We start from the raw sequence: 26,819 nt of genomic DNA, 5'->3' as shown, positions 1-26,819 counted from the left end.
ACATAAAAATGTGCTAAGAATCTTTCAACACTTTGAATCATTTTTTGGTCAGAAAGGACTAGCATTACCCAGGACCAGGTTTGGAACTCTACTGCTGCCACAGTGAATGGCTGAAGTTGGTTTTCTGTGGGTTCCCCAACTTTGAGATGTAAATGTGAGCTGATCTTCCCATTAAAAAGTCTTACCAGAGAGAGCAATAGACTTACAACAGTACAAATATTCAAACATCAATGGAATAGCTTACCCCCGGAGGTAGTAAATTGTAACACAATTGACACGTTTAAAAAGAAATACGATAAACATGTTGGGGTAAATCGAGAAGCTATCCATTCTTAGAATAAGACAACCATAAGTATTCTTTATGGGCATTGTATAATATTTTATCATGTGTATATATTGTTTATAATTTGTGTTAATTGCATTTTTAATGGGGTTGCTGTATTTTTGAAACATATGACATCCATATTTTTATGGGCATCTTTTTATCAGCCACCTCGTTGGGCATTTTGCCTGTTGTGGCGTTGTATTTGTATTTGTATCACTCCAGATTTTTAATATAGATGGCAGCACTGAGAAGCCAGGCACAACACAAGGTATTCCCTCAGGTTTTTAGGTATACACGCTCACATTTCTAGCACAATTCAATCGGTAGCTTGGCAATTTACTGAGCAAATCAAGCACAACTCTGATTGTGCTTGGTTTGAAAGAAAGAGTTTGAATTGTTTGACATAATTTTACATAATTTTGTATAGCCAAATATGATCGCTGCACACAAAATGTTTCTTGATGATTGTAACATTTACACATGAATTAAAAATTGTTTATAGGATTCTTTTTCACACACACACATAAGTTATCTATTTCAAGAGAAAATGTTCGTATATCCTGAATTTTACCAGATTCTTTTGCATGAATTTTGATTATATTGGAATGTGAATAATAGCCACACAAAAGATTGAAATTCCAGACAAAACTTTCCACCAAATTTTCATGGAAATACATATTTATAATTGTATATATAAAATATATACACACACATCAGCCATTCAAAAATATTTTCTCAAGTCAAATGTACATATCGATCACAGTCACAATGGAAATAACATGATTTCACGTTACTCATAGCCATCAACCAAAATCATGAACCGCGTTTCGAGTCTATGAGAAAGGCACTCCAACATTCCTGAGGCATCCAATCATTCTGGAGTTGAACTAAATACGAAAAGCATATTTTAGCTGAATCTATGTATAAAAAAAAAGAAGTCAAGCAATAGCACCATGTACACAAATTGATTTAGCATAATATAACAACAAAGATGTATAAACATCATTTGTGATAATTTTTTTCACACCACAAATATATATTTGCATTTTATAACTATTGTTCAAGCAGATTACTAATAATGTAACAGTTTCATCTGCTCCACTCATCTTTCTATTAAATATTAACATTAATATCACAGATCAGCTGGAATCCTCGGAGGAGTAGCATCGACAACACCATGTGCAGCAAGTTCAGCTATCACATTTTCAAAATATGATGGGTCTGGATAACCATGGCCATTTCTGTTGAAGCCGAATTCAGTCTTGTGATGGATTTCGTTCCATGTAACTGTGTCGTTTTCACCGGTAGTCGAGGACGTCCCCACAGTGAAAATTAGCCGCCTTTCCCAAGCTTTTATAAGAAGCCGCAAAACCTTCACAAGGATAAAATGTACAAAAAATAAAAAAATAAATAAAAATAAAAAAAATACAAGGATAAAATTTCATATATATTTGAATATTTAAATATCAAAAATACAGATGAGATTGTTAATAAGAATCAGAAAAAATTAACTGCTCTGACCTGTCGATAGAGTTAGTGTTTAAGTAAACATAGGAGGATGCAATGAAATCAGCATGTATAACAGAGTAAATAGCAAAGAAGGATTTCCATTAAATTGAGATTTTTTTTCCTTCAAAGCTCAAAGTACCAGATTCATTGTGTTGGGCTTGACAAATTCAAAAATATATTTTTACAGTCGGACCTGCTTGAGGAGTTTGTTTCCTTCAAAAATGCTTGTTAAATCCAGTCACTCACTGTAAGGTTCAGGATACATGAAAGTAGAAGAAGGAGAATTAAGAGAAACTGAGATCTCAAGAGGGGGCGATCAGAACGTTCAATAATGAATCTGAATTGTAAGACAGTTCGGTACGAATTTTGAACCAGGATGAATGTGTGCACGATGGCTTGCCTGGTGTATTGAAAGCATACTTCTTCTGGAAGTCGTGTAACTGAATGATTAAGTCCCAAAATTGTGTTAACATAAAAGACCTGCTTAGAAGGGGAAGTGAGGAATTGTTCTTCTTGGTAAATCTGTATTCAAATTAAAAAATAAAATTTTGTTTTCAAATGAAGTGTTCATAGCAAGTATGGATAACACAATATGGATATCAGATGCGTAAAATATTATTTTCACCTTTTTCTAGCAATTTTGTATTTTTTTTTTCATCTTTGATGGTTAAAATTTTGCTTTTGGACATTTTTTTCACCAACAAAATAAAGAATACAACACACAGGAAAAGAAAAATTCTGCTAATGATCCACACATTCAAATACATAGAGTTTTTATTGGAAGTGAAGGAAGGGACAAATAAGCTTCTTTTTTTTTTAACTTCGGATTAGTCAGTTTCTGATCCTCATTTCCCTTTCTCATTATCCCCCTCCAGATGAAGCAATACTGTTTATATTGACAACAAACCTTATGGGCGGGGGGTGGCCTTTTGTTGAATTATTTGAGTGACGTTTATATACCTTCAAGTTTATACCGTCTAGGGTATTTCCATATTATGAGAGAGACACAAAAGAACCTCACAACTTTGTGTGGTTCTTTTTGCATTTACTTTTCATTCTCTCTCCTTTTGTATTGAGTTGAAGGAATGACAGGACTTCAGAAACAGCAGTATATATATATATAATCAGAAATTGTTATTTATTACATTTAACTTATCAAAAGCTTAAAGATTCAGAACTGAGTTACATGATTAATTTGCGTGACCTATTGAATGAAGGTTATACAAATGGACTACTGCAATGAAAATGTACAATAAAATTCAGCAGTATTTATAGATCTGCGATGACGTATATTTTGCACAGTTAGGGTTTAAAATCTGTTAAAGTTCAGTTCACCACAGTTTTTCATTTTCCATTTTAAAATAAAAAAATTTAATCAATTGTTAAATTCCAGCAACTGTGAAACACAAGTGACAAAATTGCCTTACAATTAGCATTTTACTAAACAAAATGCATTAAAATTTGCTCGTTAACTCCAGACTATCACTAAAAGCTGGCTCCTTATAAGTGGGTCCGACTGTATACCTAAATTGCTTAGGAAAACTTGTGTACTTTTCCCCAAGAAAAACAATTTTGATTCCTAGGGCATAGTTAGAACTAAAACAACCTAAAAAAATGTACATGATAATTATTTCATTTTTCATAATGTGGAACTGAAAGGTATTAAACTTTTCTGGGACCGATTCCTTTCATTTTTGCCGACACACACTGACATAAGAAAATTACATCATCAATTTAACAGAGTAAATAGCAAAGAAGGATTTCCATTAAATTCAGATTTTTTTCCTTTCAAAGCTCAAAGTACCAGATTCATTGTCTCGGGGCTTGACAAATTCAAAAAAATATTTTTACAGTCGGACCCAGTGAATTAGAAAATTGTCCTTACACTTCAATTTTAATGACAATATGTAGAAAATTTTAGGTGCTGTATTTTTTTGTCACCATGTCTACTTGACATTTGTCAAGCTCGTCATTATATTACATCCTCATCAATACATCAATGACAGGGCTTAACAAATTGAAAAAAAATTAGGCGCCAGGCAGATTTCTTAGAAGCTAAGCATATAGTTTTTTCCACAGAAAAACAGGCCTAAATAATGTGTTCCAACTTTTCAGAGATTTTATGACCTTTTTTATGTTGGACGACACATCATTTCAAATCAGAAAATTTTATGTCAGTCTTAGACTCATTTAGCAATCACGTATAAAAAAATTTCAAGCATCAATACCAATTTTATAATCCCCCATAGCGACACAGCATCTGGGATTTGTGCCCTGAACAACAGTGATTAAGGCTCAATTACATTGGGAGAGTTTACTAGCTACTCACAGTTTTACTCGTTGCTACTACAGTTCCTCTGTGCAATATAAAGTCCCTCTGTACAACATTATCAAGTGAACTTGATAACGTCCCTTGCTCTGCTAATGTGAGTAAAGTAGAAAGGTGTTCTACTTTTCTTGCTACTCACTAACGTTTTTATCTCCCGGGTGCAATATGAGAGTGGCTACTTTTTTCCCTCTCGAATTTGCTTGCAACAAAAGAGAAAGATGACAATACACAAAAAAGGGGAAGAAAATTAGTTGCTCGCTCATCTAGTACACAATTTTTACTAGTTTTGTGCAACTGAAATTTACTGAGTTTTTAGGAGTTTCCATCAACACTGCCATTTTAATCAATTATACAGTCAAAGCTCATCATGACCATCATGCATTATAGTGACCGTTCTATTATAACGACCAGCACAATAAGTCCTAAATGTTTTCCTACTCATCACAGGCTATTTTCCATCCTGTATAATGGCTTACAAAGACCATTCAATCCAATACATTGCAGAACTCAGCTCTGCCTTGGCTCTTTTTTGCAAAGGAACAAAAAAAAGAGCCAAGAATGAACAAAATCCATCCCTGAAAATTTCGGAACAAAAGTGTAATAACTGTATAACTAAATAGTAGGAATACTAATAAAATAAAAACTGCATGATTACGTATGAGCGACTACGTTTCTGAGATGTAGAGTTAGCATTGTAGGGTTAATTATTACAATTTTATTATTTTCTAACCTGATTTTCATTGCAACTGCAACAACACAAGTTTTTTATCTGTCCAAATATGGAATGGTCTTAAAAAACGGATTTTCTCTTTTCTAACTTTTAGCATAATGACCTCTCAATATAACATCCATTTTCTGTGAATCAATTGGGGGGGGGGGTTAAAATGCTGTTATAACGAGCATTGACTGTATAAATGCATAGTAATTATACTAAGTAAAAGACATCACAATAAAAAAATTAAAATAAAGAATTTAAACTGTTTGAACTAGGGATTTCCAATTCTCTTTACATTTGCAACACAGTTTGAAACAAGATAGGTTATAACTTTTTTCCATGAAAATAACAATTTTTACCTTTAATTTAAAAAACTTGAAAAATATACTGTACCTTTCTACCCATCTCGTTATCCGGTAAGTAACAATGTCGGGGGAAACCTCGGGCTGAATACCTTCGTCCAGGACGTGGATGCTCTGACCCCTGAAAGAAAATTATTTCATCATACCTGACTTCCTGTGATAAGATAAAACAAAAGAACAGTTTCCGAATCCTGAAAACGATAGAAAGGTCTTTCTGTAATGTTCCTTCATTTTGTTGGAAAATTAGTACCAATATGATCCTAATTTCACTTATATTGATTACATTTTACAAGATTAACCTCTTTCTAATTGTTTTCAGCATGGAATAAAATTAAGCAAGAGGATATAGCGATCCAGGGTTCATACTCATTTTTGTGACATAATTTTCCCAAAGGGTATGCTGATTTAAATCATGATTAAAATGAGGATTCAAATCACTTAAGTGTCTAAAGTCACTGTCAAAACCATGACTAAATGTCAGTTAGTCAAAACCATGACTAAATGTCAGTTAGTCAAAACCATGACTAAATGTCAGTTAGTCAAAACCATGACTAAATGTCAGTTAGTCAAAACCATGACTAAATGTCAGTTAGTCAAAACCATGACTAAATGTCAGTTAGTCAAAACCATGACTAAATGTCAGTTAGTCAAAACCATTCTTCAGTTATATTTCACTATCTTGACATTGGGAGGGGAAATCAGCTAAAGAAAATGAGCTCCCAATGCTTGACAGACAATTATGAATGTAGAAATATTTTTCTTTGCAGCTATCTTGTTCACCAATTTATAATGTGTTCACAGCTTGAACTTACATGAATCCTTGCCCTTGTACATTCTCCACAATTTCCATGTTACATTACAAAAAACGCAATTTAGAAATGTATTTCAACAAAGAAGAATAAAAGCATGGGTGTCAGACCAAATTTGACCATTCAAGGCATCTTTCAGCTACCTATGCTAATATTTTTTGCTAAATCTCTATCTAGAATCCTTGAAAATTTCTTCTAGGATGCTGTAGCCCAGGTTGATAAGATACTCGCCTAAAGTACCAAAGGGTGTTTAGTGTCGTGAGTTCGATACCCGCTTCGTCCTTGTCAGAAAAGTTTCATGACACAGGGGTACAACAGAAACGCCGACATGACCACAGAAAAAATTGCTACTGCAGGGAGTCCCATCGAGAGGTTAGCACACCAACCTCTCGATGAGTATAAAAAGAACAAGCCTGCCGTTCGAAATCGGCAATAAATTGTAGGCCCCGGTCTAATTAGCTCTCGTGTGCAGAAAATGACAGTGGTGCGACAAAAATTATCAAATGATTGAAATTTTCTGCAACATCCTCTCTTGAATTGATTATAGGATGAGTTGGACATCTCATAATCCTTTGCAGTTGGCTTACACTCCACACTCATGTTAGCACTAGAACCTAAAACTTGGTAATTTAGGGAGTCATTTACAAAACTTTCCCAATTTAATATACTTGGCACTCTTGGGATGGCTATGTATAGCCTGTTTGCCCACATTCCTCAAACTGAACATTTGCAAACTGACACACTGCACTTTATACAAGTAATTATTGACTGCTCTAATAAAATCAGAATACTGAGGATTCAGATCTTTATCCAGCCATTACAAATTAAAAACAGTTTACTTGCTATTCATCATTTTCAAATAAAAAGTACCCACAAATCAAAATATGCACGTGCTTCAACCGACGTTGCTCATTGAAGTCAACTTACGACATTATCACAATTTAGCTATCCTGATACTTTTTATGCATGGCTTTCTATGATGTGCAGTTACGATAATATCACAACAATATGCTCTTCTACAGGGACTTATAAAATCCTTGTTTCTCATTAGCGGTATTCATGGTTTTTTTTGTTCTATTGCGAAATTAGATTAACAACATTTAATATGTTCTAGGATCACAATTTATGTTCACAATTTTCCTTTCAAGAATTTTTTTTTATTCATTACTTTTTTTGCTTTCGATTAGACAATAATTAGCACAATTTTCCCAGTTCCACCTGAAATTTCCAGGTTTTGGGACAAAAATAGGCTATTTCCCCCGATTTCCTTGATTTTTTCCCCTGAACTACATGAACCCTGCAATTGTTTATCAAACAGCTGGAATTTTCAATTATTGAAGAACAGCAAAATGACGCATGGTGTAACTTATGTACAAAATTAAATTTATGTGAACACTTAGTATAGTTATGTACCTGTATTCCCTGCTTTATGTCATATATAATCTGTATCGTATCTCTGTCTGGATATCCTGGAAGGGAATATGGTAAAACATGGTACGTCATGGTTCCAGGAGGTTGCGTGCCACACTTGACTCCATGTATGGTCTTACATGTTGGACAACGCAAATGATTATCCTAGGAAAAACACAAAAATTAAATAATAAGTTGAAATGAACAAGTGTATAGAAGAAAATTAGAAACTTATATGCCATTTTTTCAAAAATTGATGTACAGCAACAACGGGTATAGTATTTGAAATCATAATAATTAATGATAAAAGTGTAAATTTTAACCCCCTAGGGCCATCATTTCAACTTTTTCCGGGGGGGGGGGGCAAAGAGCATGTACTAAAGGTACTTTATATACCATTTGTAGTGTATTTTCAAAAGCCGGAAGAAAATATAAATTACACCAGTATATATATAGCGATACCTTTGTTTGAGAGCATAATTTTTTCCATAAACATGCTTATGCTACGAAGCACTGACATAAACTGACGTGAAAAATGTTTCTTACAGTTGAATCTAGTGAAACCTTTCAAAAGCGGTCACTGGCAGAACCAAGAAAATGTAGCAGTTACTGGGAGGTTGTCATTAAGAAATTTATTAGAGGAAAAAATTACAATACAATCAATACAATTTATAACAATCTATAGTTTACAAGCACACCAAATTCAACACATTTACTATGCAATGAAGATGATGCATGAATTTTGCATAAAAAAATCTTGTGTGTTCGCTAGCAACAACTTCTGAAATCCTGGGGGCGGCGGACCACATTTAGGCAACCACAGATGTAGCAGGGGTGCGAAATCAGAGGTAAAGGCTATTAATATTTCATGTGTAAGATTCCAATTATGAATGCAATTTTGGGATGATTCATAGAAAAAAATAGTTTTTTTATGCATTTCATCTTGTTGGCATTTTTTATAGTCATTTTTACTTATACAGTTTATATGCAAGAGGGGGTGCCAAAACAATATCTTGCATGGCTGAAAATTTTGTCTTGAGCGGATCCTGTGACATAAGGAAGAACTCATACATATTTTCATGTTTGAACAGTGTAAAGAAGAAAAAACTCCTCCAGAGCAAATACTGAGAGCTATTTTTCTAATAATATACATACATCATTCTCCTCATTCTCATGGTCAAAAGCGCTCATTGTTTGGAGGTTCACTTTAATATTAATCCAATAGGATTCATTCTTGTTTGAAAATGTGGCAGTTGTTCAGAGGTTACCATTATCAAACATGCCAACTTTTGGAATCCAGAGATTCTCCTGAGGGGAGGGGGGGGGGGGGAGTCCCCCCTTCCCCAGCACTCAGACTCGATCAAAAAAAATTCACAAAAAAAAATTTTTGAACATTTTTTTAAATCAATTAAGAAAAAGTTCCATTTCCCCCCCCCCCAAGGCAGGTTCTGCATTACCCCCGAGCAGAATATAATTTCATGTCAGTCTTTCCACACAGAATAGAGAAATCACATCTACATATACTGTTCATAAAGCATAAGCGTTTCCTTTCATGGAAGCTATCAGTGATTGATAATCTTGGGTATATGAACTCTTAAAAGCTTTATATTTAGCTTTATATAGCTTAAAGTTTTATATTTTCTTTCTGAAGACATTTAATCGGAGGAAACAACTTAAAAAATTTCAAAATACAAAGCTGCTATGAAAAAACTTGAGTTTACAGCACGGCTGCTAATGGAATACAATAATGATTATGCAGGAATTTTGGCAACCAAGGTCATGACCCTGATAAATGATTGCCAATAAACCAGGGTTGTTTGGTTTAAACCACGTTGGTTTAAACCTTGGTTTTAACCAAGTGGTTTTTTTCAAAAAATCAAATAAAAGTTGCCTAAATATAATTTTTTTCCTTGAAAAATATCATATTGGTTCATTATTAGCCAAAATGTTTCATTTTTACCACATTTTATATCCTTGGGGTACATTCTGATGGTATATCTTTAAATGACATAAGATTTTATAAGCGGTTTTTTTCAAAAAGTCTCATAAAAGTGGCCAGAATATATATATATTTTTCATATGAAGTATCTTAGTTATTTAAAGTTATATACAAAAGCCAAAATTTCTCATTCTTACAACATTTTCTACCCTTTGGCTACATTCTGATGCTCTATCTTCAGCAAATTCATGAATAGGGATTGCATCACACATCTAAATGTAGTGGTGTATTATCTCAAAGGGTTTCTTTTTCCCTTCACAAAGAAGCAGCAACAGTAGTGACACCATCATGCTAGGGGCAAGTGGTCCTATAATCCAATAAAGACATCAGCTGTCCTTAAAGGACAAAGACCAATGTACTAGTAGTTACATTACCTTGCATACATTTTCATTTTCTTTCCCCATAAGAAGTAGCATGTCTCCTACTGTATATCTCCCAGTCTTAATATTCAATAGTAGTTTTTTTTATACTTTCACACTGTTAAGCCCAGTTAATCAGGGTTCTACTGAATAATAATAACAGATTTATGAAAAATAATCAGCTATATACAGGGAGATTATAATTTGAATTTTGATTCTCCAAAACTATACAATAAGTACTGATCAGAATGACTTGAAAATTTGCATGGATACTCCTGAAGCAATGAAAGTTTCTTTCGCAAAAGAAAAAAGTGCAAAATGTGCAAGTAGATGATGCTGTACTTGGCCAGCAGTATAATCTATTTTGTGCAACCACATCATTTCAGCACTTCCACAGCATCAGTGTGTGGATAGAACTTCTATCAAGATGCACATTGCAATACCAGCAAAGCAGCTGTTGAAGACCCATTTTACAGGATGCACCTTAACCCTTGCAACTTCTGGCTGTGGGTGTAATAAACAGTGGTCAGATTGCAAACTTTTAATTGCAATCTCCAGCACATTCCCTATATGTTAGAAGTTCCTCAGGAATATTAGGGGGGGGGGGCATTTGGTTTAATAAAGCTGAATTGCAAGCACATCTACATCATGACCATGGCATATTCCGATTCTGTTGTTGAACAACAATTTTTGTGCTTTCAACCTCAGGTTGGACAACATATTTAACATTTCTTAAGTAAGTTGTAGTTATTTGTTCAATTACTTTGTTTTTTGTGATGCTTCCATGAATTATGAAATCATGCAATACTATAATTAAGGTATCATTTTGCCATGACTGGCTATCGTTTCCATTCTGCGAGCAAATTTCCCACATGTTGGATGATGTCATTAATTTTACATTTTTAAGTATTTTTTTCCCCCTTATCAAATAAAATTGAATTTTTTCAGGAATATTCATGTCAATTTTCAAGTCATTCTGACAATCGTTCTTTTTTTACAGTGTTTTGAAATCAGAACCTTAGTTATAATCACCCTGTATATCGTAAATCATTGCTAATTAATCTGCATTATTTATGCTTCATTAAATACATTATATTCACCTAATTTTTATTATTTTTTGCAAAATAGCTTCCTAATTAAGTATACTGAAAGTAACTGGAGAAAAACTTTTATATATTATATGATTAATAATAACATTAAAAGAATTTTCAAACACAGTAATCCATTGAGTTGAGCAAAAAATAATTAAATTGCAAAAGTTGGTTTTTGTTAAAATGTAAGAAATATTTATTGATTAATTAGTATGGGAATAGTGTTAATTACATTAATAACCATTTCATTTTAGTTAATTATTAGAAGTTTGAATGATTTTTCAGATATTTCATTGTTTTTAATGTTAATACTATTTAAAACAAAAAACCGGTTTTTTTACCAACCCTGCAATAAACGCTACGTAAACAAAGTTCACGTCTTTGCCAGTTGCTTAAATGCGGTCACCAAGACTTTTTTAAGGCTGCTTGATGGAAATGACCATGGCTGTCCTCCATGGGTGTTTTCCCTAACGACGGCAATAGTTGACGTCACGACAACGTGAAAGCTCGTGTAAAACCTAATTTTCTGCAAAAAATCCAGAGAAATTTTAACAAATCCAGAGAGCGGGAGGAAGGATGAAAAATCCAGAGTTTTTCCCCAGCCTAAATCCGGAGAGTTGGCAGATCTGCATTATGGAAGGTTACACTGTATATCATGATACACCAAAAGCATTTCGATTTCCCATCTCACAAACAAACATTAATGTCAAAATAGCTTGATGAACTTAAAATGCTTGCAGGCAAAAAAAATAATAGCAAAAATGAAATAAAAGAATCAAAAGCATTGTATGTACCTTATTACCACATTCGTACATGGCATTCAAACAAGATTTGTGAAAAACATGTGCACACAGCTTCAACCTTAACAAACTTGAATCACCATCATATGGAGAACCATTTTGTAAACTGTCATAGCAAATGAGGCACTAGAAAAAAAGAAATAAGTAATTAAAAGAATATATTCATTATTCAAGAGAAGAGCTTTTTCATTTTCAAAAAATTTAAAACTTCTTAAAATGCAAATCAATATTGCAACACCATAGAATATTAGCATAAATCCAGTTTAGATTTCAAATTGTTAGCCACAAGTAATCATGAACTAAATGAAAATTTTTAGATTCATCAAGATTTTCAAGTGAAGTGTTTTAGGAGAAATAAAAATTCGTTTGTTATAAAAATTTTAAAAATTACCATAAGAAAATTTCTATGCATAATCCTCAATCGCAACTGAAAAATAAATTTTCCTTGCAATATTTTTAGAGGGAAAATAAATTGCTCAGAATATAATTGTTGAAGGGTAATCATCACAGTTCTATCTTCCAAATCAGTGTTCTCCAAAGTGGGCAATTTTGTCTACCAGGGAAACAATGGAATGATTCAAGGGGATGATAAAAACTATGAGTATATGAGATCTTAGGGGTTGGCCCAAGCTGGGAAGTGATGAGGGGAAAAAATCTGAAGGGGTGTAAGTAGTTTTGGAAACTAATTATTTAAATAGAAGGGTAGATATAATGAACTGTATAATGAACTATCTTTTAGTTGACAATAATAGATGATAAATAATTTATGGTTCTAAAACAAGGAAAACACACCTGCTCTCCTTCACTCGTACCAGTAATTTCTTCAGTAAATTGCACAAACACATTAAGGTCATCAACAGGTTCTGGATTTGATTTGATACCTTAATTAAATTATAAAAACAAATTAAAATTAGTTGAAAATACATTTCTATGACACATTTGCTCAAATATTACAAATAAAAAAATTTAAATACAAAAGATATACTTTACCATACATATTTACATACTTTAATTTAATGTCTATAATCAGTGGGATATTAAGAGAAAAAAATAGGCTTTTACTGTTCTGCAGGCAATCTATCAATAACTATATTTAAAAAAAAAAAAAAAGACTTTCTGCACATTATGCCAAGGCAATTCAAAAAGAAAAGCTAAAGTCTGTTCATTCTAACTTGGGTCCTAATGTAAATAAAAGCATGTGTGTGATGCCCAAAATGATTGGTTGAAGAACACAAATTTCACCTTTCTTACAGTACAACACCGCCAAAAATAGTCCTTTGTCCCTCATATATATCATAAAATACCTCATAATTTTTTTTTTATAAAAATTTATTCCGTATTATTTCAAAGTTATCTGGAAGATGGGAAAAAAATATTTTTTAAAGATCCATCAAAGCATTTTTCCTGCTATGTCTTCGGGGTGGGTGCTGACAGGCTTGGCCATTCTCACTGAAACATTACTGTTCCCTTTTTAACGGAAGTTTCATTTTTTTAATTATTATTATTCCTATTTGCAAACATATTTGGTATTTTTGAACTCTTGAAGAAAAAGGACCTTTCTTCTTTATTGTTTGATTACATAAATGAAATAAGCGTGTCTATCTTGTTTCGCAGAGCCATTTGAAAATTCATTTCTTTGCAGCTGCTCTGGACTCCTATAAACAAAGTTGCTGTCAACAAGATTTTTTTTCACCCACACACTTTGACGTACACCGGACACGGGGGTCACTTATCATGGTGAATATATACATTTCCAAAGAATTTCCACTTCTGCTTGAGCAGCTTATTGGGAGAAAGTAATATTGGTTTCGCCGAAGGCGGCAAGCCAAAAAAGTCTGGCAATTATCACGAAGACATGAAGGTAAAGTTTTGAAAATCTGAGTCAAAAGAGTACTGTTCATTTTTGATTCAGTGAGCCTCATTATGACAGACACTATAGATCCCGTGAGAAAGCCTGACCTGGGGACCCATTAAAGATCCCAGACCAGGGGCTTCTGCAGCTAGATGTTGGGGTCATGGCTCACAACATGCGCACAGATAAAAAACCGAAATTGTCTTGGCAAAAAACAGGATATCAACAACAGGTTGAAGTAAAAAAACAAAATAATGTGGATGACTCTCTCATCAAATTGGAACTACTACAGCCCGTGGATAATTACAAAATATTTAATTATACAGACCCATAAGAAAAATAAAAAGCAGCAACACAACAGTAAGTTGTTCATAATTTGTTTCACCTAATGATTGGTAGCATATCCGGCTCAGAAAAATAATAATACGGCATAAATTAGCTCAGAAATAAAATTGTAAAATTTTGAAGAAAAAAAAGTAATATGAAAAATATAGATTTCTCACTATCTGCCGTAAAATAATAAACAACTCGCACAAGCTTTTATAATGACCTTGGCCCCCACATATTGCCGCAAGACCCCCCCCCCCCCAAGCTGTGATCTTTGGTGGGCTCTCAGACCAACCTTTCAACAGCCCTTCTATATATTAAACTTTTAGCGTGAAAAATTAAAAAATGACAAGAATGATCACAGGCACCCGGGATCTGGAGCCGTCATCCCAACGCTTGAAGAGGGTGCCATGATAATGACAGAATACCTTATCAAAAATTTTTTTTGGGAAATATATACCTCTTTCTATTTTAATTAGTGTTATCAACAGTTTTTATTTCAACAAAATTTAGAGAACAGTGAAAAAAATTTTCATCTCAGGAAAATTCTTCATAACGAATTTACAATCTCATGTTTGAGGAGAAAATGAAGGGGCGGGTAAAATTAAAACCAATAGAAAAGAAGGATGCAGAGTGATATCAAAAATAGGTATAGCGGTTTATTTACATCAGGACCCAAGTTAGAATGAACAGAGAGTATAGTTGCCTCTTCCTGGGATCAAACCTGGGTCGTGTTGTCATCCAGACAAGCATGATAATATGCATACCATGATGCATTGAATGGAGAGACATTGTAACCTAGTTCAACTGCAGCAAAAGCCGCAACAGGTAGTGACATAGAAAGATGTTTTTCCCCTATCCTACAACACATCTTTTAGAAAAGACACTTTTTGGATATTATGGGAAGTGAACTTCAGAAAAAAAAAAAGACCCATCTTCATATTTTTTTCCTACTCTGAAATAGTACAAAAAATTTTGATTCGAAAATGTGTTAAAATTTTCAATCATTCTTTGTAACCCCAAGAGTTTGAGAGAAATGATATATATCTTGCACTGATATTTCAATCTGTTTTCACGCACCCTCATATGCCTCAAACATAAACTTGATACAGGAATGATGTAACCCCCTTTCTTGAAGACGGGCTACATACCAAATGTTTCAATTTTAGTGGGCATCTTTTTTCCTGCAAGGTAAGCTGTACAACAGTAATGCACAACCTGTGATCTATTCACCAACTATGGGCACTTTATATATTTTAAACTTCTTTATTTTATTTTAAACGTCAAGGTGAGAGACCAAAAAAACCCATAAAAAACATAGCAACCTTATAAAAAGTGTGAATACTTGAATGTATTAGAATTGAATGAGCATTGTGATATCCCATATACACTTTTCTAAGTCCACCCCACTTAATAGGAACAAATTTTTGAACAAAAAAAAACACTTTATGCATGAGTATATATACGGTACCTTTTCATTTTACCCATTAGGCTCATGTTTTAAAAATTACAATTTCGGAAACTTGCCCTCCTACTGATGCTATACCTCAATTTTGTGTTTTTGTGTGCTATGTTTTAAAAGTATGATCTCCAAAAAATTGACTATGAACAACATCTCACAACCTTCATTTATCAATCAAGTAATAGAATTGTAACTATTTAGAATTTGTACTGAACAATTAGCAAACAACTTCTGATAAATATTCAAGATAGAGTGAAATGAAAATGTAGATGCATTTACTTTTACCTCCTTTCTTCTTTTTGTGCTTTTTGACACCATCTGACTGTGTGTACAAAGGATCGATTCCAGGAACAGGCTTAATCTGAGATTGGGGCGTGTGAGGAGGCCAAAAGTACTTCCATGGCTTTCCATGAACGAGAGCTGAAAATGAATTCAAACAGACAATCACACAAAATTTTAGACATAAATTTTTTTTTTTTAATCAGTTGATTGCAGGGTTGTTTGGTTTAAACCTTGGTTTATAATTATTTAAATTATATAAATATTAGTTATATAAATTATAATTATATAAATATTTATTAATTAAACATGGGAATAATGTTAATTATATTAATAAACATTTTATTTTAATTAATTATTAGAAGTTTGAATGATTTTTCAGAAATTTTGTTGTTTTTAATGTTAATAGTATTTAAAACAAAAAAACCCAGTTTAAACCAAAAAAACTGATTTTTTTGCCAACCCTTGTTGATTGGCTGATTTGTTATGACAGTAACAGAATTTCACTCAAATCCAACGCTCACCTTGTCCTAAAAAACTGAACCTGTACATTGGCGTGTGAACCATGATAAATGTTAACATTAAGAATTATTTTTTCCCAGCTGACAAATAATGTGGGCATTAGATTTTGAGTAAACATGATACATTGAATAAAATTTTAATCATTCTTTCAGAACAAAAGATGAAAAATACAGAAATAAGGTGCAGGAAAAAAGTTTAAGGACAACCGAAAAACTGTGATATCTTGAAAACTTCTAGGTGCATGAAAATTTTAGTGTGACAACTACAGTTGAAACTAAACATTTTCCATTAAAAATAATTTGATGAATAATGCACTTTTCAGAAAAAATTGCTGAAATTATAGTAAAGTTCAAAACCTGGAAAAAAGAATAAGGACAATCGAAAATTATGCACAAAAATATTATTTTAATTAGAAGCGACACCTTCTCTCTTTCTTTATAAGCTATATCTTTCAGAATATCATTCATTGCTATAAGTCATTAATAACTAGTTGTGTAATCATCTTCCCAAGCTTATTTGATCAAATCAATATCACATCATGTTTATTTTAGTACTGCATACCATTCCTATAAGCTTCATGAATCAAAATGCCACACAAGTGCTATACAGGATTAAGAAAAGGACTTTTCAATGACCACTCAAAGGGTTTCACTGATCTCGCTCTAGATCAACATCTTTTAGACTTTAAAACATATACAGGAGCATTATCCTGCTGAAATAAATAGTCTAAAAGTTATGAGAAGTGCCTCAGACAATAGAAATTCAGTCAAAACTGTATTGATATGCATACATTCCCAAAATCTGGCTCTGTCATAGCATAGATCAGTAATATTTAAAACTATAGAGTCCATCTAAATTTCTTTTCATCACAGAAAACATCCTCATCCCACTAGGCACTGAGATATATGCTGTTTGATTAATTCATGTCGCTTTTATCTGCACTGTTTCATAAGGAAAGGTTTTCTTTTCAGTTTTGCATACTACAGACATTTAAATTTTTTTTATCACAGACACAGTTCGACATGTGCAAGACAAGTTGTATTCTTTCTGGAATTACACCAGAGAATTTTTTTTCATGCAAAAAATATGAATAATCATCTTTTTCTGACGAACGATAGGAGAAAAAGTCTTTTTGCACAAACTTTCATTTTATGATGTTCAGGCCCATTTATGAAACTTTTACTAACAGTCTTCAATCTCTAAATTCTTATGACCATTTGGAAGTTTGTTTGAGAGCAAATATTTGACCTTCTCAATGTCCAATGAATATGTTGTTTTTGGCATCTTCCCACTTCCACAATAAAAAACTGATTTCACAGAGCATGACTGATAGAAATCATCTTGGCTGTTACATCAATATATGAGTAAAATACAAATTTCTTTCTTTGATGTCAGAAAGTGTGTCATACTTTCTTCCAGGTTTTTTGACTTTTAATATAATTTTTACAATTTTTTTTTTTGAAAAAGGACCACACTCAAAATTATTTTTAGTGGAAAATGTTTAGTTTCACTTGTAATTGTCATTTCAAAATCTCCATACACAAGTTTTTACAATATAACAGTTTTACAGTTGCCCCTAAATTTTTTCCAGCACTTTACTACAGAAAAAAAAATTCCATAGATAATTCTTACTAGCACTCTTATCAATATGATATACATACCATACACCACATTGTCAGCCGACTGTCCATTCTGTCCACTAAAATGAGAAAAAATTTAACAATATAAATTAAAATAATTTATGCATGACACAGTTGAACAAAAACCACTGAAGTCTAAAAAACACACAGAACATCAGCTTTTAACCTACATGATTGTAATTGTGCAATGCATTATAGTTCAATTATGTAAAATGATATAGGGAAGAAAAAAATTGCAGCTTTTTGGATTTCGAAAACAAAACCCAATCATGACATGTCCCTAAAAGTTATATTGACGGCCCAGTTCAAAAATGCAACAACTCCACAAATTTCATTTTTTGAGTTATGTGCGCCATAACAACTATGGAAAACGCTTCTACATATTAGGTAAGGAACAAAGTTCTTGCCAGAAATGATAGGTAGCGCCAGACAAGGTGCAGCAGTTGTGTTTACAGTCTAATTTGTATAATTGTTATCCTTTTAGAAATGTTAAAGTGTGTTCTAGTAGTGTGCGAAATTTTGTTCGTTGTTTGCAACTTTTAGTGCAATACAGGATGTGTAAAATGTCTGTCGAAAAATATAAAATTTGTCTCATCATTTGGTTCCTCTGAAAATGAAAACTTAGTGCTCTCAGGGCTGCAACCGCGATAAATTTTGTCTTAGCAAAGTCCACTGCAACTGCCAGAACTGTAGGATACTGTTTCTACTATGGACATTCCTCTCGACAATCCAGCTGGAAATTGCCTGGTGCGAGGGCAAAAAAGGTTGCCAGAAGCACACTGACATACAAGGTCATGTTATACATCACCGTGGAATAATCTTCTATGACTTTCTTCTGAAAAGATATTTCTTGGGTTTTTTTTCTGTCATTTTTTCCAAACAATAAATTTCTGGCAAGAACTTGAAACTCCCTTGAACAGAACTGCAACTCCCAACTTTATTTGTATGCTCCCTACTGTAATTAAATCTAAGTTGACTCCCATTCAGATCCATACAAAGTGAATCTTTAAAATGCAAAATTCTCAAAACATGGAATTTTGAGAAATTTAATTTTCTGGATGTTACGCCGAAACTGATATTTCGAAAGAAAAGTGAAATATACCATCTTTTCATAGAATTTTGAGTTCTATTTTTGAACTGGACTATCAATAACTGCCGTAAAAGGTTGGGTCTCTTCAGCAATTCGGGCATTGAAAAATTGACCTTCTATAGCTTGTGTGTGTGTGATTCTTTCCACCAGCTATATTCAGCCAAACCCTGCTAACCCAAACAAATCAGGAGCAGAGCCTGATTGAATTAGTGAAAAATAGGGACTATAACCCCTGGAGTCCAGGGTTAATTATTTAAGTATAAATGAGATGACAGTGGTCATCCGTGTCTATGCGTGTTAGACAAGATTTCTGGACCTCATGCCAGGGCTGTCTTAATGAGTTTGGGACCAGACTTTTTTTTGGGGTTTTTCAGCTCCTATAAAAAAATGTCTTTCACCGATTAAACACTGAATCAAATTGCAAATAAAAAAACAGATAGAATATTGAAGAAATAAATCCAGAATTTATAATAATGGTCAATGATTTGGATCATACAACTGACATCACCCATTGGGAGAGTGGAAGCACTTGTGGGTGGCCAGGAACGGGCTCAAGTATTTAGCGGCCAGATGTAAAAACTGATTCACGGCCCTCTAAAATGGAGTTTCACAATCCCACACTGTCTATGAACATCCTAATTTATATTGGCACTTGATAATGAATATCAAACAACTATTTCATGGTCTTAAAAAAAACTTAACAAATTTCGATGATAGTGCCAAATGTGAAGAAAAAAAAATTGCAAGGCCCGGCAAGTATGCCTCCCTCGTATAATTTTAAACAAGTTTAACAGAATTTATCACCCCCTCGGTCCAGTGTGCTGGTATTCTGCTCTTGCCTCTGGGCGAGAGCTTCTGTGAAAACCCTAGGCCAGAGGGTTCAACGTCTGAATTTTAGAAGCCTTGGACAGAATTTTAAGCTATTCGATTTGTTGAGTCAAACATTAAGGTCAAAATGTAATCAACATATTTTATCCTATTTTTGTGGCCCTTAAAATATAGTGACCTGGTGCAGCCACACCCTTTGCACATTCCTAAGTTTGGCCTTGTGGGTGACATCGCTGGAGCGCCACAGAGGTAAGATGCTTGTCTTCCACTAAGAAGGTTGCCGTTAAGGTCCATAGATTAGATTCCAGCCGAAAGGATCAAAAAAGTTCTTTACCTATTGAGCCTGGAACGATAACCGATAGATAGCGCCTTCATTTCCCACCCAAATCCGCTAGTTGGAAATTGCAATATGGCGACATATGACTGGAGTTGGTGTGCAGTAAAGTAGACACATTCCTGGGTCCTTTGGGTCATGAGGGACCCCCATGATAGCATTTAATTGTAATTAAGATCAATTACAACTAGAAATCCACTGCAACACAATAATTTTTCTAGACATTGTGAGCTGAGTGTAGTAGCAATGAACTACTATTGTATTAATTCACAATATTTTTTATGGTTAGATTTTACAGGGTTTTATATTGTTATAGTTGATACACAAATCAACTAGACTCACACTGAAGACGATGAATCCATCTCAGAAGCAACAGTCTTCCCTTCCTTAGACAAAGCAGCTGATGCAAGCATGCTTGAGCTACCTTCATCAGGAGAGCACAGTTTTTTGTTCACAGACTCATTGCAGGTCTCGTCCTCATCTTCATCTTCAGAATCACTTGTCTTACCGATGCTCATCTTCTTCCACAAATGATTAACCTTCTTACTTAGAGAACGACCTTTTTTGTTCTTTGATGATTTGGTGTTGCCGAGATCTTCTGGAACACAATTTTCCATCCCATTCGAATGCACTGCGGCATACTGGCCAGGATCTGCATCTGAGAATGCAGAGGCAGAAGGAAATTCTATCCCGAAATCGTCAATTCTTCTGATGGATCGATGGTATCTGGTATAGTTATTGATCTGCATCATTTTCGTGAAGTCTACAGTATAGTTATAACTGGGAAACCGACTGCTCAAATCTATTGTGCTGTCTCCCTGAAATGTATGACAAATACAAATTATATACGATGAATATTCAACTATAAATAAAGTGAAACCTGCATGGAAGTGAACATCAAGGGCAGGTCTTGACAAATCAGAAAATAAAGCCAAATTTTTTGGGAGCCAAGTCCCCAAAAAATTTGGATATATTTTTTGATTGAAACTGTGGAAAAAATGTATTTCCTACAATTTTTTCAAGACTCAGCGAACCTTTCATGTGTTGCTAGACATGCTGTAGTAATTTCAAAAACTTCTGTTTACAGAGTTAAACTCAATAATTGCACATAGAATATCTCAAGGGGTTAGTGCTAATTCCCTAGGCAACCTGGAATTTGACATACCCTGGTCAAGGGACAAAATAATTTTCTGTTTTAGATGGGTCCCCATTTTATAAAGGTGCATATTAAATCATCAACAGGATTATCTTTTGATCCCATTCCAGACAGGTTTCCATCGTCGAAGGGTTTCACTAGTGTGTATATTTATTGTATCAAAAACCTTTTCTTCCCCCACCATTGACCAACATGACCCTGTGCCATGTTAATGGGTGAAATTACCTAAGCGGGACACAGCTAGACTTGACATGAGACACAGCTTCAGATGTTGAAAAATAAAGAGAGGTGCTTCTTTACATCATGAAGATTCTCCAAACCTTAACCGACATTTGGTACACTTCCAATTCACTGAACATTCATTCAATCGATTATAGGAACCAACAGGATTTTTTAGGAACTAGCTCTCTGGTCCCAAAAAATATGTCATTTCTTTCAATGTCTTTCTATTTACTGACTAATTTAAAAAACATTCAAGTTTGTAAAAGCTAACATCAACTGCACAACGTGAATCAATAACCCTTTCTCATATTTATAAATTTTCCTTGACTTCTGTTATCTTTCATAACTTCATTATTGTTTTTTAGATTTATGACTTTTTCATGTTGGTAGACAGGCCTACCCTGTTGAAGGGATATTTTGGTGTGCAGAGCTATCAATGGAACTCAGTGTTCCCCAACCTTTAAAACCATCTTGTAAGATCCTGATGTCCCCTTCCTATAAAACGCACGCATGCACACACAGGGTGAGAATATTCGGCCCAAAATGATCAAAAATTGAAAAAAATTGTAAAAGAAATTAATATACTAGGAAAAATCCTTTAACCACTTTACATACAAAGTTTCAACAAGAAATTGTGATTATCTCTAATTGGCGAATCAGCCATAAATCTGGTAACCTTGTCCCAACCTAACCACATGTTAGAAGCAGGGGAAAAAAGGGGTAAAGAAAGAAATATATAGAAGGAAAAATTACAATACATGAGAGAATATTCCTTTTAAAGTCCTCTTTTCACTCTCACCATATGTGTTACCTTTCACTCTTACATATATAGACAGATACATTACATGTGTGTGGGAAAAAAATCTGAAGTGAAGGGAGGGAAAGAAAAAGCAAGGGTAATACTGTAAAGGGTCACTGAAAAGCAAAGGTTATTTACCATGGTGAAGAGAGAGGAAACATGTTTTTGTGAATTTGAAACTCTTTTGAAGGTTAAAAACTTGAAATTCCTTTGGAGAGATTCTCTCCGAGCTCTTCTTAAACTTTAAATTAGCCTGTGTGCCCCCTTCAGAATTTAAGTGGAGGAAGCCCAAAACCTCAAGCCCTATAACCTGCTCTAAAAAAAGTATGAGTTTTCAACCTTCAAGACAGTGTGGGTGAAAAAAACAATTTCCATGAAGCCCAGTGGTCAATAAATCATACTATGGTATCTTGATTCTCACAGTAATGTCTTAACAGGTAAACCCAATGGGGCCCAGAGCTTAGAGGCAATTAGGGAGCCCTACATTACTGGAGAATTTTACTTATTCCGAGATAAGCTTTTTTATTAAATATGAATTTTCATTGAAACTTAAATTATTTCCGCATTAAATATTACATTTCACTAACTTGTGAAATTTATAAATTATTATTATATAGGAATTATTTTTTCATTAAATATGGATTTTCAGTGTTTGTGAAATTATTTCCTTATCAAACATTAATTTTCATTCATTCATTCTGCAATTATTTTTTCATTATATATATATGAATTTTCATTAGTTCTCAAATTACTTTGCCACTAAATATGAATTTTTCATTAATTCTAAGAAATTACTTTTTCCTCAAATATGGATTTTTATAAATCATGTGATTGCTTACTTAAAAAATCAAATTCCCCCTCTCAAAAATCATATTGCCCCATGTTGGGAATCACAGCTGTAACTAAAGCTCTATCCCAGAGGGCGACTTTTACAGATGGTAAAAAGTTGAAAATTCGCCCGGAAAATATTCATGCTTCAAGTCTGACAAAATTGTCAAAGTAGTCCTGATTAGATCACCATTTTTCTACTATAATTACCCCTCCTCCAAAATTAGATTAACAGAGCATATGGAATCGTTAATTTCTTATCAGTAGGAATACTCATATTTTTATTAGGGCTGGGAATCAATTAGAATTTGAAATTGATTAAATGAATATTTTTCTGCAACCATATAATATTAATAGATGCTATAAAAATATATTTTATTCATTTCACACACCTGGCATATGTAAACAAATATAGGAATACATAAAGAAATTAAGGCTGCCCACTTGAAGTAATTTAATACGATGAACATAATTTTTTCGAAAAAAAGCCATGTAATTTCTTCACATCTATCGAGTTTGTTTTTGTTTGTTTTTTTAAATTGGTTATTTAAAGTTACTCACAGATTTCAAACCTACTTTCGATCATACTGATATTGAAGGACCGGGACACACCCCACTCCACATCTCTTTTGACAAGTTTCTTCATGACACTTTCGATCATACTGTTGCTTGTTTTTAAAAAAACGTTTCCCAAATGGTGCTTGTGAGGAAAGGAGCTGATGCTTCCAAAAGTAAGAAAAAAAAGAAAAACTACTGTTCATAGTGGAGACAACAAATTTTAGTATTGTCTTCAAAAACTCCCATGAAACTCAATTTCAAACTGGAATCATCAGATTTTCTAGAATTGACTCGACCAAAAAAAATTGAATTTGATCAAAATTCTCTCTCTCGTATTCAAATATCTTTAAATATAAACAGATATTTTGAAATATGGTCACTTAGCCAAAATATTATGTTATAGAACATAATTTATAAGACATTGAATCGGCTTTTTCAAATTAATCTAGTTAATTCACAAACTTTTAATTTGATTGATCGAGTCAATTAACTGAACTGAAATTTTCAACTGCAATTGATCAATTAACTAACCCAATTAATTGAATGGAGCAGACATAATTTTTACCAATTAATATTTATTAAGGTCTGTGGTAATTAGGATATATAGGTTTGCTATTATGTTTGACTGTAAAGGCACAAAGCTCTTGAGGTCGATATAATTCTGCATGCCAGAAATTATGAAATATATATATATATTACGCAAATATTATTAACATTATGGTGATTATCACCATTGGCCCTGATGAGACTCCTTTTTTAAAAAAAAGTTGTTTTACGGGTAATGCATTTGGTTGTCTTTTTTCGGTTGAGCTGCAAATATCGTTATGATCCTGGTTGGTGCAAATAAGAAGTTGTAAATGCATTTACTCACATTTAATTGCATTTATTCACATTAATTGCATTTATTCACATTAATTGCATTTATTCACATTAATTGCATTTATTCACATTAATTGCATTTATTCACATTAATTGCATTTATTCACATTAATTGCATTTATTCACATTAATTGAATTTATCCACATTTAATCACATTTATCCACATTTAACCACATTATATTGTATTCATGTTCCCTTAGAAATTCTTCGACAAGCTGTAGTCAGTTGTGACCATGTTTTCTTCTTTTGAAAAAAAAAACCCTTGGGTTTCAGGTGAAGTATTCACCCACCTTTATTGTATATTAAATATCATTGCAAAGTGCACTACTGCTACAGAAATCGGCAGAGTTCTGATGAAGGGGGTTTGATGGGTTATTGCTACCCATTGGAACTCAGTGTCAGAAATTATGGTTTGCATATGTTTGACTTTAAGAGCCAATGGACTGAGCATGTATATCTTCAGAAATTTTCCAATGTATTCAAGAAAGTGTTGCTGTGTTCTAAGTCGAGAGTAAAAATGACAGAAGCCTGAATTTTGTTTTTTAAATATTGTGTTGTTTTTATTTTCAAGTTGCTAATTATCAAAGAAGTTTGATGCTCCATGAATTACGCTCTTGTCAGATTGTGGTATTCACATTTCTAGTACTAAGATCTTGTAATTAATGTTTTGGATCCTTTGGAAATAAATATGGTTTATTTTGAATAATAGTGATCATTAGTATTGGTGTAAAATTATATACATATGTATGTCATGTTTAAGAAAATACTCACCACCAAATATGAATTCTCTAAAACTGCAGTTATATCTGGACTATAACAATGCCATGATTTCTTGCTATCTCCACACCATTCCCATACAGCTTGGCTAGATGTGTTGAATTCTTTATGAGTTACTCGCCTTCTTACAGGGCAGTTTGTACCTGGCATGTGAATAAAAGAAAAGTGTGATAAACCATCTCCAACTTTTATACGAGATTGGATATTACCAAACGCTTGAGTTAAAAGAGTGATGCAAATTATTATGTATACTTATAACAAAACTATATACTTACTTCATTTGAATTTCTTATTTTCACTTTGACCATTGCTATAATACTACTTTTTAACTAAATAGAGACTGTTCTTAAACAAGGATTCACAGTTAGAAGCCAATTATGAAATGTCACAGTCAATCAGTCAATTGCTCTTAGAGTTGCCATCACAACTTTTAGCTAGAATTCAAACCAGATCCATCTAACTCTGGGATGGGGGAGGGGGATCTTAATATTTTTTAGTGTTCCACTGACCCCCTGTACCAAAGAAATTGAGGACACAGACCCATTTACAGAATAATATTCAGTATACAGCAATGTAAAACAATAAGTAAATTGCTGTTGTTGTCAATTGGCACAGAATTTTTCCAGGCAATTTCCCCTTTGGACCACTCCTTCAGCATTACAAGGGGGCTCCAAAATACATGCTCGCCCTGGTTGACTAAGCATATAGTTGCGGCCCTGGGTCCATGTCAGAAACATGTTACATAAGTGGCAGATGAATTAATTTTCTTGTCATTAAGTATCACGTTAATCATGTTCAACCTGCTCCCAGTGAAGAAAGGTCCAACTGAAAAACAGAGTTCAGTATTGCTTTTCGGTGTAAGAAATGCAGTGAAACCTCACTATAACGATATTCAATATAACAATAAATCCCACAACAACGACATTTTTTTCAAATCTTGTTTGGAAATACCCATACTCTAATGCTGACACTCTGCCTTTCAATACAACGATAATTTCTCTACAACGATACTTTTTCTTGGGTCAGCGGAACAGCTTCGGTATAAGGGACACGCCAACTTGGAGACTTTTTTCCGACGATAAGTCGGCCCTAAAGTCGTCAAGTTGGCGCATTCACCTCATTAAATAAATATGAGCTATTCAGCTCATTGAGAATAAATATTACATATTCAGCCCATTGAATAACTATGACATATTCAGCTCATAAATAATCATGATATTTTAATAATAATCAGTATTACCAGTTGATTGCGACGTTTGAATAAAGTTTTTAACATTGACATCAAATACTTTCAATTTCGGATCCACATCACCAAGGCAAACGGAGGTCAAGTTCTGCTCATACGCTTTCTCGATAAACTCACAAACCTCAGCTGAATAAGGAAGCCATTTCTTAGCTTTATTCAGTCGCTCCCAAACAATTTCGTCTTTATTCAGCGTACTACTCATTCTAAAACTGCTAAAAAAATTTATACAAACATAAGATTGCACATGTCAAATGAAATTTAGTTTACACCCTATGGCGATCGTAACATTCGGCTTTCAGCCTGCGACTTCC

The 26,819-nt window shown here is 33.5% G+C and overlaps 1 protein-coding gene across 2 annotated transcripts; it reads right to left on the bottom strand.

Moving 5' to 3' along the window:
• Positions 1-528: 528 nt before the first annotated feature.
• dx (deltex E3 ubiquitin ligase) lies at positions 529-26,819 on the bottom strand. Of its 2 annotated transcripts, none has more exons than XM_089234909.1 (10): positions 26,503-26,819; positions 25,257-25,405; positions 20,385-20,860; positions 17,812-17,849; positions 15,635-15,769; positions 12,501-12,589; positions 11,703-11,834; positions 7,463-7,624; positions 5,272-5,361; positions 529-1,697 (listed from the first exon to the last, which is right to left on the bottom strand). In XM_089234909.1, exons 1-10 carry the CDS (start codon positions 26,708-26,710, stop codon positions 1,458-1,460), a joined length of 1,719 nt encoding a protein of 572 aa, XP_089091035.1. In that variant the 5' UTR covers positions 26,711-26,819; the 3' UTR covers positions 529-1,457. The 2 variants fall into 2 exon arrangements, with proteins under 2 accessions (XP_089091035.1, XP_089091033.1); XM_089234907.1 differs by having other exon boundaries at positions 991-1,697; positions 15,629-15,769; positions 26,503-26,801.

Source organism: Pholcus phalangioides, unplaced genomic scaffold (genome assembly GCF_987345545.1).
Source record: "Pholcus phalangioides strain wild (caught in Gottingen) unplaced genomic scaffold, Ppha-v1.0 ptg000008l_1, whole genome shotgun sequence".
Classification (NCBI taxonomy): Eukaryota; Metazoa; Arthropoda; class Arachnida; order Araneae; family Pholcidae; genus Pholcus; species Pholcus phalangioides.
This window is presented reverse-complemented; position numbering and strand designations above follow the sequence as displayed.

Bases quoted from the DNA above. Each gene is read 5' to 3' on its own strand.
- dx (XM_089234907.1), bottom strand. From the start codon at position 26,710: ATGAGTAGTACGCTGAATAAAGACGAAATTGTTTGGGAGCGACTGAAT. The intron at 20,861-25,256 runs GTGAGTATTTTC...CATACATTTCAG, and splicing joins TAGAGAATTCATATTTGGTG to GGAGACAGCACAATAGATTT. The intron at 1,698-5,271 runs GTACAGTATATT...ATCCTTGTGAAG, and splicing joins ATAACGAGATGGGTAGAAAG to GTTTTGCGGCTTCTTATAAA.